A 16,396-nucleotide genomic window follows, 5' to 3' on the forward strand; every position below is an offset into this window, starting at 1 on the left:
TAACCTTATAGAAAAACAACAAAGACAATATAGAGAATGCTATTTTAATATGTGCTTAGGTTGTGAAAAGATGAAGTTATTTACACAAAACAATGTACAACTTATAATAGTTCAAAATAACTCTATTATATTATTATTTCTGTTCATCAATGTCTTATGTACAGTTTGAAACAATCATATCATGTTACTAAGTAAGCAGTAAGGATGCAATAGAACTTAAGGATGAACAATTACACTCCATTAGAAACTCTTACAGTTTAATACAGGGATATGCACCAAGTGGATGAATAGAAAATCATTGCAGCACACATCACAATTCATGCCACTGAAGATTCACATAAAATTTATTCCACTATCCACAAATCAAATGACTTCACGAATATCGGTAAAGTACCAGTACTAGTTGTGTCTATTACTTCATGTCTACCAAAGATCAATGTATCGCTTTGTCCACAAAGCAGAAATAAATCACACTTCAAATGTTAACGCCTGACTGCCAAAAGCCCTGATATCTCATACAATTATTTCATAAGCAATAAATTTGTTTCTAAGGTATTTTTCGGCTGTTCTCTGTCATTTAGTTACTAGCTGAAAAGGCCTTTCAACCATTTTTTAAAATATTTCTATGGAAACAATGAATTGCCACTAACAATTTAAAAAAATTATGAATTAAAGAATGAATTATCTATGGAGGGTAGGGTAAAATTGGTTTCCAGTGGACTGCCATTCATGCTCACTAAGACAGGCAGAAACCCTTTCCAGTGCCCTATGAGTTCACTGCTCCTACCTGAAACAGACCCACATCCAATGTACATACAACTACTCGTCAACTAAACTTCAGTAGATAAAAACAAGAATAGCACATTGTTGATGTTGCAACCAGGCAACCTATATACTGGAATACAACATGCAAATTCTATATTCCTTAAGTGCATGCAAACATTGTCTCCTTCATAATAAATTATCTACAATTCTGATGACATTGACAACAATTCAGAGAAGTAAAACTAAGGGTGAATCTATCTACCAGCTTTTGAAAATAGGACAAAATCTCATATAACAGCCAACTTGATATAGAGTTTAAATAAGCCATTCAGTGGACAGGAGTCAAGATTTTCTAGGAGTTTTAGATTTGCATGATAAATAATAGTATGATATATAACAAGTACAGGTTTAACTCATTGATGACCTTGAACTTTCAATAATACTCAAAAAGTCACTTCCCTCGATAGTATCCAGTAACATTCAAGGTAAATACTTTGGAACTAGTAATGGGAGTGAATGAGAGGAGATAATATTTAGACATCACTCATGCAGACATTTTATGTTACATTTCATGATGTTATTGCCCCTGTTGAATTGGGTTGAGAAGAGAGACAACTCTTTAACTGCGTCTGGAAAAGATTTCATGAAAGAATATCACATAAACACCACAAACTGAAACTATTCCAAACAAAATAATACACCAACAAAGTCAATTTGTATACAGTTAAATCATTAGTCAATCATCAAGTAAGAAACAACATTCCTTATTTATATTAGTATCAAAAGTAAGCAAACGACAATCAGAATATTTGTTTGTCATTTGACAGTAACATCAGCGACTCAAAACTCCATTTGGCCTACAAATGGCACAGCATGAAAGAAACAAGACCTCCACTTTTCAAGGCACAGAATTCTGAGAACACACTTCCTCTTTTATCTTTCTTACAAATCTACAGAGAAAAAAAAACAAAACAAGAATAAATACTGGCTCACATCATTCTTCACTGGTACTGCATGTGCCACAGGTGTCAATATATATTAAGCTGCCTTCTGTGCTTTAGCTGTTAACTGATCCAGAGTTTAGAAAACAGCTATAAAATGAAAGCTAAAAATTGCTGACAATATTCTATTGATCCAAACCCCCCCAGGGACTCACACACTGAATGATATGTGCATAGTTAGTGAACCTGTTCTCTTAACTATGAAACCTGGGAAATAGTTAACAAATAAATAATGCAAATATTATTTTTAAAACATTATTACCGTCGCTCGAAATAAATGTGTTTTGAACAGTTTAGCAAACAGCGTACACACACAAACAAAACTTGGAGATGCCATGATTCCAAGGACACAGCATGGCCAATATTTACTATTTATTTTTTTAAAACACAGGAGACGAAACAAATCATTCCTGTAGCCAACTGACTACTTTCAAGTTTAAAAATGTGGATATTCTCTGGCCAGTACTCTAAATGATAAATGTGATCAAAATAAAGCCTAAACCAAACTGATCAAGAGCAAAGAGATATAACACAAATCAAGACATTTTTTTGTTACCATCAAATCTTCAGTACAATGTATTAGTTCAATATACAGTTGCATTGCTTTATAAGTCAATTCTGTGTTAACATTTTTGCTTCGTTTTGCTTTCACTAGCTTCCACTAGGCTTCCATCTCATGACTCGCCCTACAAGATGAACCATCGGCACTCGACAACTAAAAAGGGAGGCTAACAACAGCAGCCTTTGTGCAAACACTTTAGTGACCACTGCTTACTGAGTCGTAACTATGACAATAAATATATAGCATAAATAAGAAAATGTTTGGAGATTTGAACAATGCTTCTCAGGTTTGAATCTTTTCAGGATGAAAGTTGTTTCAATTGACTTTCTATTTAGTGCAATGTTTTCTAAACAAAACAATAGTGTTTTTCTTCATGTCTCCAAGGAATGTGTTTTAAGTTCAACAACTACCCAACAGCTACACTGACACTCAGATCAACAAAATAAACAAAAATCAATCTGGAGACACAAGAGTCTATATATATACATATATAAAAACAGCAACTTTGAATGAAACAAAAAAAAAAATCACAATGAATCTTGTAACACCAACCATGTCTGTCCTTATGTGTAATTTAGTCCACTTCCAAAGTTTCCCAGAATATTTATAAAAAAAAGGCCACAATAATTGGTCCAGTTATTTTCAAGAGTTTAGCATTCTGCTTAATGAGAATGTCACTGGTTCCACTCCCTGACACAAGGAAAATATTTGTTTAGTGTTTCACAACACTCTGTTGTCCATTTTACAATGTGTTTAAATTGTTTATTGAAATACAATAAACTGCTTCAAAAAACAGTATAGAATTTAACTTTAAGTAAGAGTTATCGCCACATCGCGCACAATCTCATGTCAGAATAATCTTCTTAAGTCCCACAGTCCTATTCGGCCTTCTGCACTGGCACAGCATCACCAGCAGCGAGCTTTGTCCAGCTAGTTCTAACACACCTTCTTTTATCTCGTAGACCAACCAGGTCCATGTATAAGATTCCGCCAGAGCAGCTTGTAGAGGATCTACAAAATGTCTGTTTTATTTCCTGCATTGGGGACAGGTCACAATGGCCTCAGGAGAATGAAGCGCATTACTAAAGAGTGCTGCAACAGTTTTCACTATTCAACAAGAATCAGAGAAAATAACGTAACTAACGACATCGTTGACAAATGCCTTCTCATTTTAGGAATGTTTTGTAAAGAAGATCAGATTTTCTGGTCGTGCGTTCCGTTTCCAACAGAAACTGAACATCTCTGAGATTGACACGCTTTGTTCTTGGTCTCAGAATCTGAGGAGGTAAATGTTAAAGTTAATTGTAAACAGTCACCCACTTCATAAAATAATTATTTGCATATTTAACTTAAGAAGCTTAATGTGAGCTTTGATTTTAAAATGCATTAATATTTGTTTCATTTTCGTTCCTTATTTTTAACATTGAATATAAAATGTTTTCCTTTGCTAAACAGGTTTTCTGCCCATTCGTGTGTTTTCCAGAAAGAAGAGTTTCAATCAGATTTGATCATTTTCTTGTGGAACCTTCAGCTACTCAATCTACAAGGTTTCTAAATAATAAACTGATCAAGAAAATATAAACATTTGCTTAGATATTTTCTAATTTGAACCTTTTTTTCTCAATTGTACAATGCTATGGTGTGTTTTTTTCCCCCTTGTGTTAGTACAGGGGTTCTCAACCTGTGGGTCGCGACCCCCTTAGGGGGTCGATTAACGATTTGCCAGGGGTCATCTAAGACCATCGAAAATATGGATTATTTTTGTCTATTCTTCTATTGATGTGTGTGTGTGTGTGTGTGTGTGTGTGTGGGGTCACAACAGAGTGGGGGGTTGTAAAAAAGGGTCACCAAGCATAAAAGGTTGAGAACCGCTGTGTTAGTGGATTTGAATACTGAACTGTGTTTTCACTAATCAGATAATGAAGTATTCTAAATATGGGATATTTCTGACACAATATGTGAATATCTATTTAAAGGTGGTATTTAAATTATAACCAAAATATTATAACAACTCCATTTAAAATCTTTTCTCTCTGCAATTCCATTTTTGCAACACATCCTCCCTCCTCAAATGTTTGAATTTGGCTGTGACCAAAAGAAATAGAGCCTTGAAATTCATATATCAACCCAGCACAATGAGTCCAGTCAGTGATTATTAGCAACTTAAAACAGTGAAAGTCAATATGGATGGTCATATGTATATTAAGAGGCTGAGCGGTAAGGAGCTTAGCTTCCGAACCGAAGGTCCCAGGTTTGAATCCTGGTATTTTTAATTTCGGGCGCCTCTGAGTCCACCCAGCTCTAAGTAATGGGTACCTGACATTAGTTGGGGAAAAGTAAATGTGGTTGGTAAATGTGCTGGCCACATGAAACCCTTGTTAACCGTAGGCCATAGAAACAGATGACCTTTACATCATCTGCCCTACAGACCACAGGTCTGAAAGGGAGTGTATATTAAACCTCTAGATGAATGAGTAAACCCTATCCATCAAATACTTACACTTAAAGAGTTGGAGGTATTGGTATTGAAGGAATTACTGGCAGACGTGGACTGAAAAACAAAAATGGACTTCTATACTGACATGTTAAGAAATACTAATACAATGAAAAAATGTTTCTTCTATACATTTTGTTGGGATTCTAATGCGTTACCATTACCTCTGGTCTGGTTGAATCTGAAAATTCAAGCTTTCTTTTCTTTCGAGGTCCTATAGCCGCTAGAGCTGTTAAATTAGCTTCTCTCTGCCGGAGTTCCTCGGCTTCCGCCAGTTGGAGCTAGTGATGGTAATGAAACACGGACAATTACATTTGAATCGATAAAGAAAACTTTTGACTATTAACAAGCCACCACAATCAATTAATCACGAAATCCATCAATTCCCAAAAAATTACCTCTTTAGCCTTCTGTTTTAGTTTCAGCTGTTCTGGATCTTCATTCTTGGAGCGACTCTAAAAGAATACACACAATTTCGGAAAGTGATTTCACCAATATTACAACTGAGGATTTTGGTTAATGAACTTTTATATCGCAACTGATAGCCTTTAGAATCTAGTTTTGGAAATACCTTCATTGCTCTCAGCAGTTTCTCTCTTTCTTGCTCTTCATGGCGTTTCTTTTCTAATTTATCCAGTTCTTCAAGAAACTTTAGTTTCTGTTTATTTTCAGACTCCACTTCATACCTGGAATCCATCTGGCAAGATACATGAATGCAATAAGTTACTTCTTCAAAAATCTTATTCCTGCAATCTAGAGTGCTAAGTCTAAACATGGTGAAGTTTAGTTTATTTTCCTATTTCAACATTCATCCTATCCATTCCACGTTTCTTAAGCTTTAAGTATGAATGAACATTTTTTTATTTTTTTTTTGCAACCAAAAAACTAATAGGAATAAATGAACTTAAAAAAAAAAAAAACAAAAAAAAAAAAAAAAAAAGATTACTTTGTATATTTCCACCCTGTGTTCAGCTATAACAGACAGCTTTGATACTACATCCCGTAGTCTTTCCTGAGTGGCATGTGAAACAATTTTGACTACATCAGGACTGATGTCGTCAATGTTATATTTCTGAGCTGAAAGAAGAATACAAGAACGATAAGTCAGCTCTTTGTCTACTACAGAGTACATTCCCTTTTATTACCCCTGAACTTAACACATGGTTACTGAAAAACAAGGAAGTTTTAGTTTCTAGAACAGAAAACATGCTTTAAAAAAAATACTACATTTTAATACATCAGTTCAAGTTCTTGACATAAGGTTGTTTACTACTATATAAATGTGAGCAACTTCTGCCAAAACCAGTATACTTGTGGTAGGAGGGGGCTCAATAGCCTTTACACCCATGGGGTAAAGATGATAGTCCAAAGTTTTAGTTTCTAGAACAGAAAACATGCTTTAAAAAAAAATACTACATGTTAATACATCAGTTCAAGTTCTTGACATAAGGTTGTTGACTACTATATAAATGTGAGCAACTTCTGCCCAAAACCAGTATACTTGGGGTAGGAGGGGGCTCAATAGCCTTTGATGGCTACCCACCTAGGATAAGGAAAACTCTCAATCCAAACATCTGGTGTCCAGCACCTCTACCCAAACACGGAAAAGGCTCCAGTAATCAACACTGAGGAAAAATCAAGAGCTGGTGACCCTCAGGCAGTTTACAGCACTGCACCCTAGCAGAAGCAGCTGACCCAAAACTGAACCTGCCATTCCTTAGGACACATCAAATGCCTGGATAGTGTGGGAACTGCTGTGTGGGGGGGACATGGACCCAACCATAGCTAATGGTCAGATAAGTTACAAAGTTATAAAGAGAATTTATCTTATAATAAAAAAAAAATAAAAAAATGGCTGACTAGATAACAACAATAAAGAAATGTAGTAAGTTAAAAGGGAGTATGGGCTATCTTGGAGGAACACTGTACATAAGTAGCATAAGTAGGAAGTTATACCTATTGAATTAATCTTCCTAAACAGTGGTGATGATGACAGAAGAATCTCATCTTTACATGACCTCGTTTGAGCTCCTATAAAATCAACATTTGTTGTGGCCAATATATTCTTGGATTCCTCCGACAGATTGACTCCACCCATAGTTGCCACGTCATTAATGTCATCGTCTCCATCCCTACAAGTGGACAAAGCATCAAAAAAGACAATAAAAATAGAACATTACTTAAATTAAAGTAAAAATAATGATACTCTTTCCCTTTGAAAGAATGTCAGTAATTTATCAGATAAAAAAAGAATCATATTAAAGTGATAAGAAAAACAAGACATCAAACCATGTGCTTTACAACTCAGCCACCACGTCCTTATTAAACATAAGCCATGAAACAAGAACATAAACGCTCTCAGTTTCTATCTTTTAGATACTTGAAACAAAACAAAAAACCAACTTACTTTAGAGATTCAAATTTTCTTTTTTCTCTTTGACCTGGGGCTGGACTGGTCAGTTGTTCAGGTTTCATCAGGGTGGAAGCTGTAATGGGTTTATTGGCTCGGACAATTGGCATGGAAGGACTGGAAGATGGGTGCGTTACAGTTATTTTAGGCCGCACTTGATTTATAAAGTTCTGTGTTACTTGGGGCCGCATGGGCAGCGTTGGTGCATTCACCATGATTTTGTTTCCCCCAGGTGCTATGGTTACTTGAGGCGCTGACTGTCGAATGGGAGCTACTTTACTGCTAGCCGGCCCAAGAGTGGGACGCAACTGAAAAAAAAAATGGAAGAAATTTTTGTTGTTTAAAACAATGCTTTTAATTCAAAAGAAGCGACTATGTGTATACTGACTACTGATATGCTAAAGATCAATATATATATCAAAGTTATACAAATGTCAACACTATGTGTACCATCAGATTTGCTCCAAAAACCACTCTAGAGCTAATATTACAGGGGAAATAATTTAATAAAACCCAATAACCTTAATGGAGAATATTCAAGAAGGTCTTCACTATAAAAAAAAAAAGCAAGAATTGTAAAATTAGGGGTCCACAAGTTTTAAGCGTAATATCTAACCAATTCTATGTATTCATTTCAAATATTAATTTTCCAATGTGTATTCTAGCTCGGAAACATTTTTTAGAGTTTATTTAATGATCGCAATTGTTTGTTTTTACATGTTTCGGATGTTTCTTCAGAGTTGAGAATAATTTAATTCCTAGTCCAAGCCTCCTGCAGGACGACGAGACTGACGATAAATCCGAATGACAGCCCAGCGCACAAACCAAATGACCAGGCAGCCAATTTGAATCATTAACACACTAAATTCTTTTAAGAGGATTTCTGTTGTTATATCCTCAATTCAATCATTCCCCGGCTAGGCTCAAAGTTAGGCCACTGGACTTCAGGTCTGAAAAGTACAAGCCCCACAATACCAAAAAGTAAAAAGGTATTTATGGGGCGGATGATGTTAAGGTTATATGTTTTTTTGGCCAAGGGTTAAACAAGCAGGGTGTCAATTCCAGCGTCCCAATAATAAATGAAATTATTTGTGTTTGAAATAATTGAAATAACATTCAACCAAATGTTAATGTAAAAAAATCTACATATCACAAACGCATTATAATATGACTATAAATCTATTTATGCAATATTTACATTCGGTTGCTGAATAGAGGGCACAGTGGGTCTAGGTCCTATCACAGGTCTCTGCGTGAGAGTTCCTGTAGCAGTTACCACTTGCTGTGTTGTGCTGACAGGCTGAGAGACAGATATGAGATGGCCATGACCTGCAACTTCAGGGGGAGGAGGGTTCACTCCGTCAATTGTCATACGACCCAACAACATTGACGTTCGCAACAGAGGAAGGCTTTTCTAAAAAAAAAGATGAGATAATGACATATTATTACTGGAACAAAATTAGCACTTCTAAAAAAAAAGGAAACCAGCCTCAATATAAAACAAGTGAAGTAACATATCTAAAATGTCACCTAAACGCTTTGTGGAGCTTGACAAAAGTTAAAAAATACGAATTTTATTTTTTTTCCTTCTAAAAGAAACAATGAAAGCAAAGAGTAAAACAAAGAAGACAGCTGTCTTATAGTGTTCAAAATGGCTGTAAAACAATATAAATGAATATTTCTTTGATGTGTATTACGTTCATATCACACTTAAAGCCACCTAGTGTCAGAACAAAGAATTACTAATGAAACACAGTATGGAAAATTATGTGCGACTGCCGCAGTGTGTGTAGAATGTTGCAAGAAAACCAAACACCACGAGAAAAATAGATAACAATGTTTTCGTAAAGCTTTCCATCAACCACAACAAGACATTTTCCACATTTGTTAGAGTAAGGTCAACATATAACTGGTTGGTTCCTTACATTTCTAATACACATTTCTACATATATGACTTAGAATATGATTTCAAACACAAAATATAGTTTAAAAAGGTCAGATGTTGAATATTTTAAAGTATGTATGTCAACTAAGCAACGATTCAGTCTATTGTTTCCAACAGCGCAGACAGGTGATGGACATTGACTACATCAAATAAAACTAGTTTAAACAGATAATTACAAAGACAACAGACATACTGTGCCCAGCGTTGACAATGACACAGACTCAAATGCAGGATTTGATTATTGTTTGTAATCAGAACTCAGTTTTATTTATTCCTCCCAAGTCATAATATGATGGCTTATTGAAACTGAATTTAAGTCTGCATCGACAACAAACTTTCAAGGCAAAAACACACATTTTTTTTTATATTTATGTGTGGGTAGCAAGTATGCACAACAACAATGTTGTCCAAATTACCACAAGAGGAGTCAGAGCACAGTTCTAGATGAAAAAAATAAATAAATCATTGTTTTCTGAATATTGAAGAAACAAAACTTGAAATCAAAAGTAAATCAAAATGTATACAAATAACCAAAATAAAAAAAAAAAAAAGGTTTATAAGCATGCAGGATCAGTAAGAAAAATGAATCAATTTCTCTGACACTGAAAAGAAGCAAGATTAAAAACATAAACAAACTAATTCTGCATCAGCAAGGGGAGTCCATGTCATTGTAAACAAGAGTCACTCACAACACACCTAGCTTTTAAACATTAAGAAAGTAGACCACAAGAAGTCTTTCAACATACAAATAAACTTGATTTGTCACACGCATACAAAACTGTATTTACTGTATCAATTATCTCTGCGCGACACCAATATTATTGTTTCACTTTGAATTATAGGTTCAAACAACAACCACGTCACTTTGATGGTGGTTTAATATTTGAAAGACCACCCAATAATGACAATGAAGGAAAAAACAAAACAAACAGAAACACATGCAAAAAGACGAATCAACGTGTGAGCAGCGTTACCTTGAGAAATGGGACAAGGTAGGGTTGAGGTGATGACTGAAGTTCATGCTGCAATCGCTCCGTAAAGGCTTCGGGTTCAACTTTGCCATCCTACACGGGGCATAAAAAAATAGTATTATTTTTTACAAATATTTTTCATAAGTCAATTATAGCGGTATTTACAAATTTACTGTTCAAGAACTCATAAAGATAATAGAAAATGAAATCACCAATTATTTTGTATTTTGTTTTGGATGCTCATTTTTTTTAAATTATAGAAACAATTTACTTCCCCTTTTAACAGATATTATAAATATAATAGTTATTATTCTTGATCTAATGATGCTGAAAAGAAAATAACTTTTAATATGAACAAAATTTCCTTAAAATGTTAATTCATATTATGAAACTGAAGATTACAAAGTAATATTAAAAACACACAAAATTTGAAATTAAAATTGTTTCATAATATTTAAAGGTTGCTTCAAAATATTTTGCTATTTAACTGATGTGTCTGCATGATTTCCCTGGATAAGAGATATAATTCAAAAAGGGATTTAATTAATTTAGACAATGATAAAAAAAAAATTACATTCAATCAATGCATTTGTGAAGCTCCTACACATCCTAGAAAACGAGTGAAGAATTATAAATATTGATAAATAACATCAATAACAAACAGCAAATAATTGAGGATTAAAGAAAACAGAGTATTTCAAAATGATACTTACAATGAGACCTTGAATCAGAGCCCGGACATTTTTTACAGTTTGGTCAGGCTGGTTGGCTGCCAATTTGATGAGAGTCGACAAGAAGTTTTTACACTTTTTTACATTTTCAAGCATTGCTTTATCTGTTGAATAGAGACACACATGAGCAAACATTCAGTCAGTCATGTGACTTTCAAATGTTTTTGATTGGAGATGCTCTGGCCAAAGAAAAACTATAATTGCTGAAGATGTAAGTTTAGCTAAAGTTACCAGAAACAATTCAGTATCATAAATCATAGACAATCATTCAAAAGGTCGTGAACTATTTCAGATATGAAACATGAAACAATGCATCATCAGATGTATTATCCTTCCTCAATTGCAGCCATTTAGCTTTTAAGAAATTATCATTATCAGTACCATTAGCTTTTGCATCTTCAATTGTACAAATTTTGCTGAGTGACAAACAGACGCAGGTAGTTCTAAAAATGATCAGAATTAAAGATTATTACACCCTAACCCGAACATACCACAGGATGGTGGGGAATGGAAGTGGGTAGATTCAAAATCGGAACAATCTAAACAACAGACACTGTCATCATGGCTTCACACAACATAAAGCAATGCTATGGCACCCCTGTAATAATGCAGGGTGTGACTGGAAACACTATTGCAGATTCCTTGGCCCACCAGGAAGGGCAAATGCCACTCACCCAACAGGCTGTAAGTTTTCATCATGCTCTGGCTATAATTAAAAACAGAAATGGAAAAATGGTTTGAGTGCTGGGACAAGTCCCAAAAAGCCAGTGGAGTCTGGGAGCGCATGAGGCCTTCTGACCGCACTTCCCCGTGGTGGAGGCTGTCCAGTCTAGCAAGATATTATAGAACAGTGCAGGACAGGCCACTGTCCTGTTGGCTCATATTTCTCACGGCCATGGCCAAATTTCGATTCACGGTGCCCCCTGCAGCGGGGAAGAAGAGGAAACCGTGCCTCATATTCTGTTTGACTGCCCCAAACTTGCTGATCTCCGTCTCGACAGGTCTGGGAAACCAAAAGTTCTCTGTGCAGGGCTTTTGCAAGAGAGGATTTGAGCCTCCTCAAGCCCTCACTCAAATGGAGTTTGATGATGATGATGATGAAACAACAGCCCAGAGCATGTGTACTACAAGACCAGACAGCCATCCTAGCTCGTCTAGAAAAGATAAAATTAAATTCTATAGAGAAGAAACATGGAATCCTACAGGAATAAGAAACATGGAACCCTACAAAGAGACCTAGTTGTCAACAGTGTATATGGGTGCTGTGTGTCTAACCGGTCACCAAATTTTAGAAGACCAAATTAAAATATTTTGATTGATAACCATTAACCAAGAGCTACTACATGAAGCTAGAATCACTGCTACAGCAACTCAAGTCATCAACGATATTTGAGAAAAATGATGAATATTTTTTATGAACATCTACACCAGCAGAATGTAAAATGAAACGAATTGGACAAAAAGCTACTATAAGAATGCTGAATCCTTTTCTACCTATTTTTGGAAATAACTGAGGTGTCTGCATGATTCTCTTGAATAAGAGAAACTATTATGTTATCCAACCAGAGCTGTCTTGTTAGGATATGTCGAAATATTGTATTGATAATGCTAGTTCGAACATTTTGAATGTGAACACTGAATGAAGGCTATTACTGTTGACATTTAATTGTAACCATGATTACATTTAAAACTATGAAACAATGTTGAAACGTTGAGGACAAGAGAAGTTCATTTGAAAGCATTGAGATTTTCTTTGGAGGTTTACATTTAAAATCAAAGTGTTTAGTGAGACATTTGGAATCTTACAAGGATGTTTTTTTGTTGTTGTTGTTAAGTGATTTACATCTCTACTACATTTTAGGAAATGCAAATCAGTGGTGTTTCAGATTAGCTTGAAAACCTCAAAACTATGTACATTTGAAAAAAAAAACAAAAAAAAAAACAACTTATTTTTATAATGGAACACAATCAGAAAATGTGCAAAGTTAAATTGTAAAAGAGCAGGGTCCATAAGGCAGAATGAAGCCTACAAATTAAGTGAGTGTTAGGATGCCCAGTGACAAACTACTTATACTGCCAACCAGTGACTGGGTTAAAATCAAGGACTTTAGTAGCAAAAAAACAACAACATATATACAATTGTGAATCTGCTTAATAACCCCCCCCCCCTCCTAACAGCTACACTACTTTACATTCTTACTCATTTCTCCAGCAGTAGTCCCCGTTGTGATGGTGGACACATTGGGACCAATCACTGCTGTGGGTTGAGTAGCAGGCCGCTGCTGAAGCGTGGCTGTTGGCACCACAGTAGAAATATTGGGAGCTCTAACTTGAATCGACTGCTGCTGTTGGGTTGCAGACTGGGGCTGAATCGTAACAATCGATTGCCCACTATTTGAACTACGAACTTGAGCTTGTGATGTTAGAGGCTGCCGATTCAAACATATAATTTATTAAATAAAACAGTAGATGTTATGCATCAACATGTACGCTAATGACTAATCACTGTTAAGAGCTCTAAACTTCACAGCTTAACTAAAAAACCAAACAATCAATTGAGAACAAATGGATTCACACACAAAATATTTATATGCATAAAAGAAAATAAACACTTGAAAGAGAGACTCCATACCCGCACGTTTTGTATCCTGTATCCACTAGGAGCTACTGTGGTGATGACACTATTACTACTTGGTGTTTGGTGAAGCACTGTCTGGGATGCAGAAACCAACACCAACTGGCCACTTTCGTTACGCACAAGCAGAGCACCATGAGGGATTGTTATAGTGCCCTAATTTTTAATCATGCAGAAAAAAAATTGTTTTAAAAAAAGACTACATCCTAAGCTGATATAGAGTAAGAAGTAAAATAATGTTTAGTTTGTTCATTCTAACTATTGCTCTTAAGGAAAAAAAATCAGATGTGTAAATAATAAATGTGGGAAGTAGGGTCGAGAGGCTAAGTATGGTTGAACTTGAAATGGCTACCTATGAAAGGGGCTCGAAGTTCGACACCCAACTTGAGCAGAGTTGTGTTTACTGAGTGCCTAAAGGCAGCACGGAAAACCTTCTCCCAGATACCTCCTCCCCCAACTGATCCACAAATGAGATTGGACCATCGCACTCTGAGCATGAATATGCATGAAAGTAGAGCTATAAAAAAGCTATAAATTTAATTTTAATAAATAATAGTTCAGAGAAATGATAATAATGTCCACAGAGAGTGAGATAATTTTTTTTTACATTAAATAGAGTATATAGTAATAGATAAAAAATAATTAATCAAGAAAAATTGTCTTCAACTTGAAAAATAAACCAAGTATTAGGAAGCACTGATAAAGGAAAGGGGGGGGGGGGGGGAAATGAAGACAGTCAAATTATGAATGTATTTAATATGTATATTATATATATATATATATATATATACTGGTATATGTGTGTGTGTTTGAGGGGGATTTGCGTTTGACCAGGAGGTTCCACTAGCAAATGTTTGAGAAATATTGCATTAGGGTTAAGATTTTAAAAATAAAAAAAAAAGGGTTAAGATTTTAAAAATTAAAAAATCAGTACTAAATTACTAAGCAGAATATAAAATAAAATGAACAAGACAGGAAACAATAATATATATGGCAGTATTTGTGTTAGAAAGGAGTTAAGATTTTAAAAAAATAAAAAGAAGCCCCAATTCTAAATTACAGAATATTGTTAACTTGGATGAATGACCTACATAAAATATATTTTTAAGACATTCTTAATTAAATACAATTTTAAATATCGAACCTCTACAGTGTCTAGGCATAATGTCATTAGGCATCCCAATAATCTAAAAAAATTCTCTTTACTAACCTTCTAAACAAACAAACAAACAGTAAAAAATGCATATAATATATTTATAAATAAATGAGAAAAAATGTATTTGACATTATTCTCTACTTACATATTATCAAAATAAATGATAAAAGATGGCTTAATGGACCTCATTCACCAATCGTAAACAAACAACATTTAGTCACGTGATCTTATTGATAAAACAACGGAAAAAAACTGTCACCTGACAACCATCATGAATTAAACATGAGGTCGTAAATTATATAGAAGAGATAGAGCACCACATGGCTAAATGTTGTTTGTTTACGATTGGTGAATGAGGTCCATTGGTAAACATTAGTCAAACATATAAGTGAGCATAACTATTCCTTTTGCAATCACTTAAGAATGGCTAAAGTAGTTAATTTTAATGTAGTCATTAAAAACTATGTCTAGATCTACTTTTACTTACCGGAGGATTCTGCTGCCTTGGAGCTATGTTAGACTGTGTTCCTAATCGAACAGGATTTGTAATCCTCACAGGCCTCATTTGTGGAGCTATGTTTGGCCTTAATGTGGATGGTGTACTAGCTGCAGATGCATTGACCACCTGAACTGAAGGCGAAGAGTTTGCTAACGTTGTTGCAACAGTGGCCCTGACAACCACGTGCTGCTGTGAGTGAGGTGTCCTTAATGCAACGAGAGCTGGATTATTACCTTGAGATAATCCTTTTATTAACTGTTGAGCTCCAGCAGTAATGATAGGTGTGGATTGACGCATATTTTGCTGCAGTCCTTGTATCACAGAATTAGACATCGGAATATCACTTTTTACAAGAGGACTGAGCTCTCGTTTTACTACTGTGTGGTTTGCCTCGTTCTTCATAATAATTTGTTGCGTTATCACAGATCCATCTTTGTGTTGAACATTTTGTAAATGTGTACTACCATTCGGTAAAACTGTCAATGGCTTTTGTTCAGCAGCAATTGTGGCTAAATTATGCATAGCAGTAGAGGCACCTGAAGCACTTATATTTACCCTTGCAGTTGTGACTGGCTGAGGTCTAACTGTTGTAACACTTTGAGATATTGCACTGTTTATGAATTGTTGCTTTGACACCTGAACAGGAGAGGTATGCAAAATAGAATTTTGAGGTTTTGTATTATTTGTAACTATACGTATAGAAGGAGAGCTGTTTAAAAATTTAGTTGCTGAAGAGAGAGGAGTGTTAGAAATAGATGAATTTGGAAGTGGTGTGGTTGAGTTCGAGCTTGTTCTGTTTTGGGAATTGGCATTTATGATGGAGGAAATGCCTATAATTTGTGAATTACTAATTGAGTTAATTATTGCAGCATTCTGGGGTAAAATTTTACTAGAAGCTACTGCCTGGGATTGTAAACCTAGGCCTGGCACGCTCACAACAGTTTGCTGTGGCCTCACTGTCACACTTGGTGTGCTAGTGATGGGAGCATTAACAATAGATGCATTCCCAGAGATATGATTATTATTAAAAGTAGACCCTGGCACTGTCTTGAGTGAATCTTTATTTGTAGAAGAGGCTAACTGTGATTCCAAAGATCCTACTAACGCTGTTACTTTGTTTTGGTCTATTTCTTTCGATAGGAACTCATCCATGGACCCTTGATCCGCCATTTCGATGGACCAACAAATTTCAAATGACAATGCGCATGCTCAGAACGTGAACTCTGG

At 35.2% G+C, this 16,396-nt stretch overlaps 1 protein-coding gene across 2 annotated transcripts; it reads right to left on the minus strand.

Moving 5' to 3' along the window:
* Positions 1-30: 30 nt before the first annotated feature.
* On the minus strand, positions 31-16,371 carry LOC106079247 (transcription initiation factor TFIID subunit 4-like). 2 transcript variants are annotated; one of them, XM_056036566.1, is made up of 15 exons: positions 16,283-16,370; positions 15,158-15,805; positions 13,512-13,670; positions 13,080-13,308; positions 10,862-10,983; positions 10,152-10,241; positions 8,431-8,646; positions 7,230-7,540; positions 6,779-6,954; positions 5,769-5,899; positions 5,394-5,519; positions 5,221-5,277; positions 4,987-5,103; positions 4,829-4,879; positions 31-3,605 (listed from the first exon to the last, which is right to left on the minus strand). In XM_056036566.1, the coding sequence occupies exons 1-15, from the start codon at positions 16,337-16,339 to the stop codon at positions 3,495-3,497; spliced, it is 2,601 nt and encodes an 866-aa protein (XP_055892541.1). In that variant the 5' UTR covers positions 16,340-16,370; the 3' UTR covers positions 31-3,494. The 2 variants fall into 2 exon arrangements, with proteins under 2 accessions (XP_055892541.1, XP_055892540.1); XM_056036565.1 differs by having other exon boundaries at positions 15,158-16,371.
* Between the last annotated feature and the right edge of the window lie 25 nt (positions 16,372-16,396).

Source organism: Biomphalaria glabrata, chromosome 7 (assembly GCF_947242115.1).
Source record: "Biomphalaria glabrata chromosome 7, xgBioGlab47.1, whole genome shotgun sequence".
Taxonomy (NCBI): Eukaryota; Metazoa; Mollusca; class Gastropoda; family Planorbidae; genus Biomphalaria; species Biomphalaria glabrata.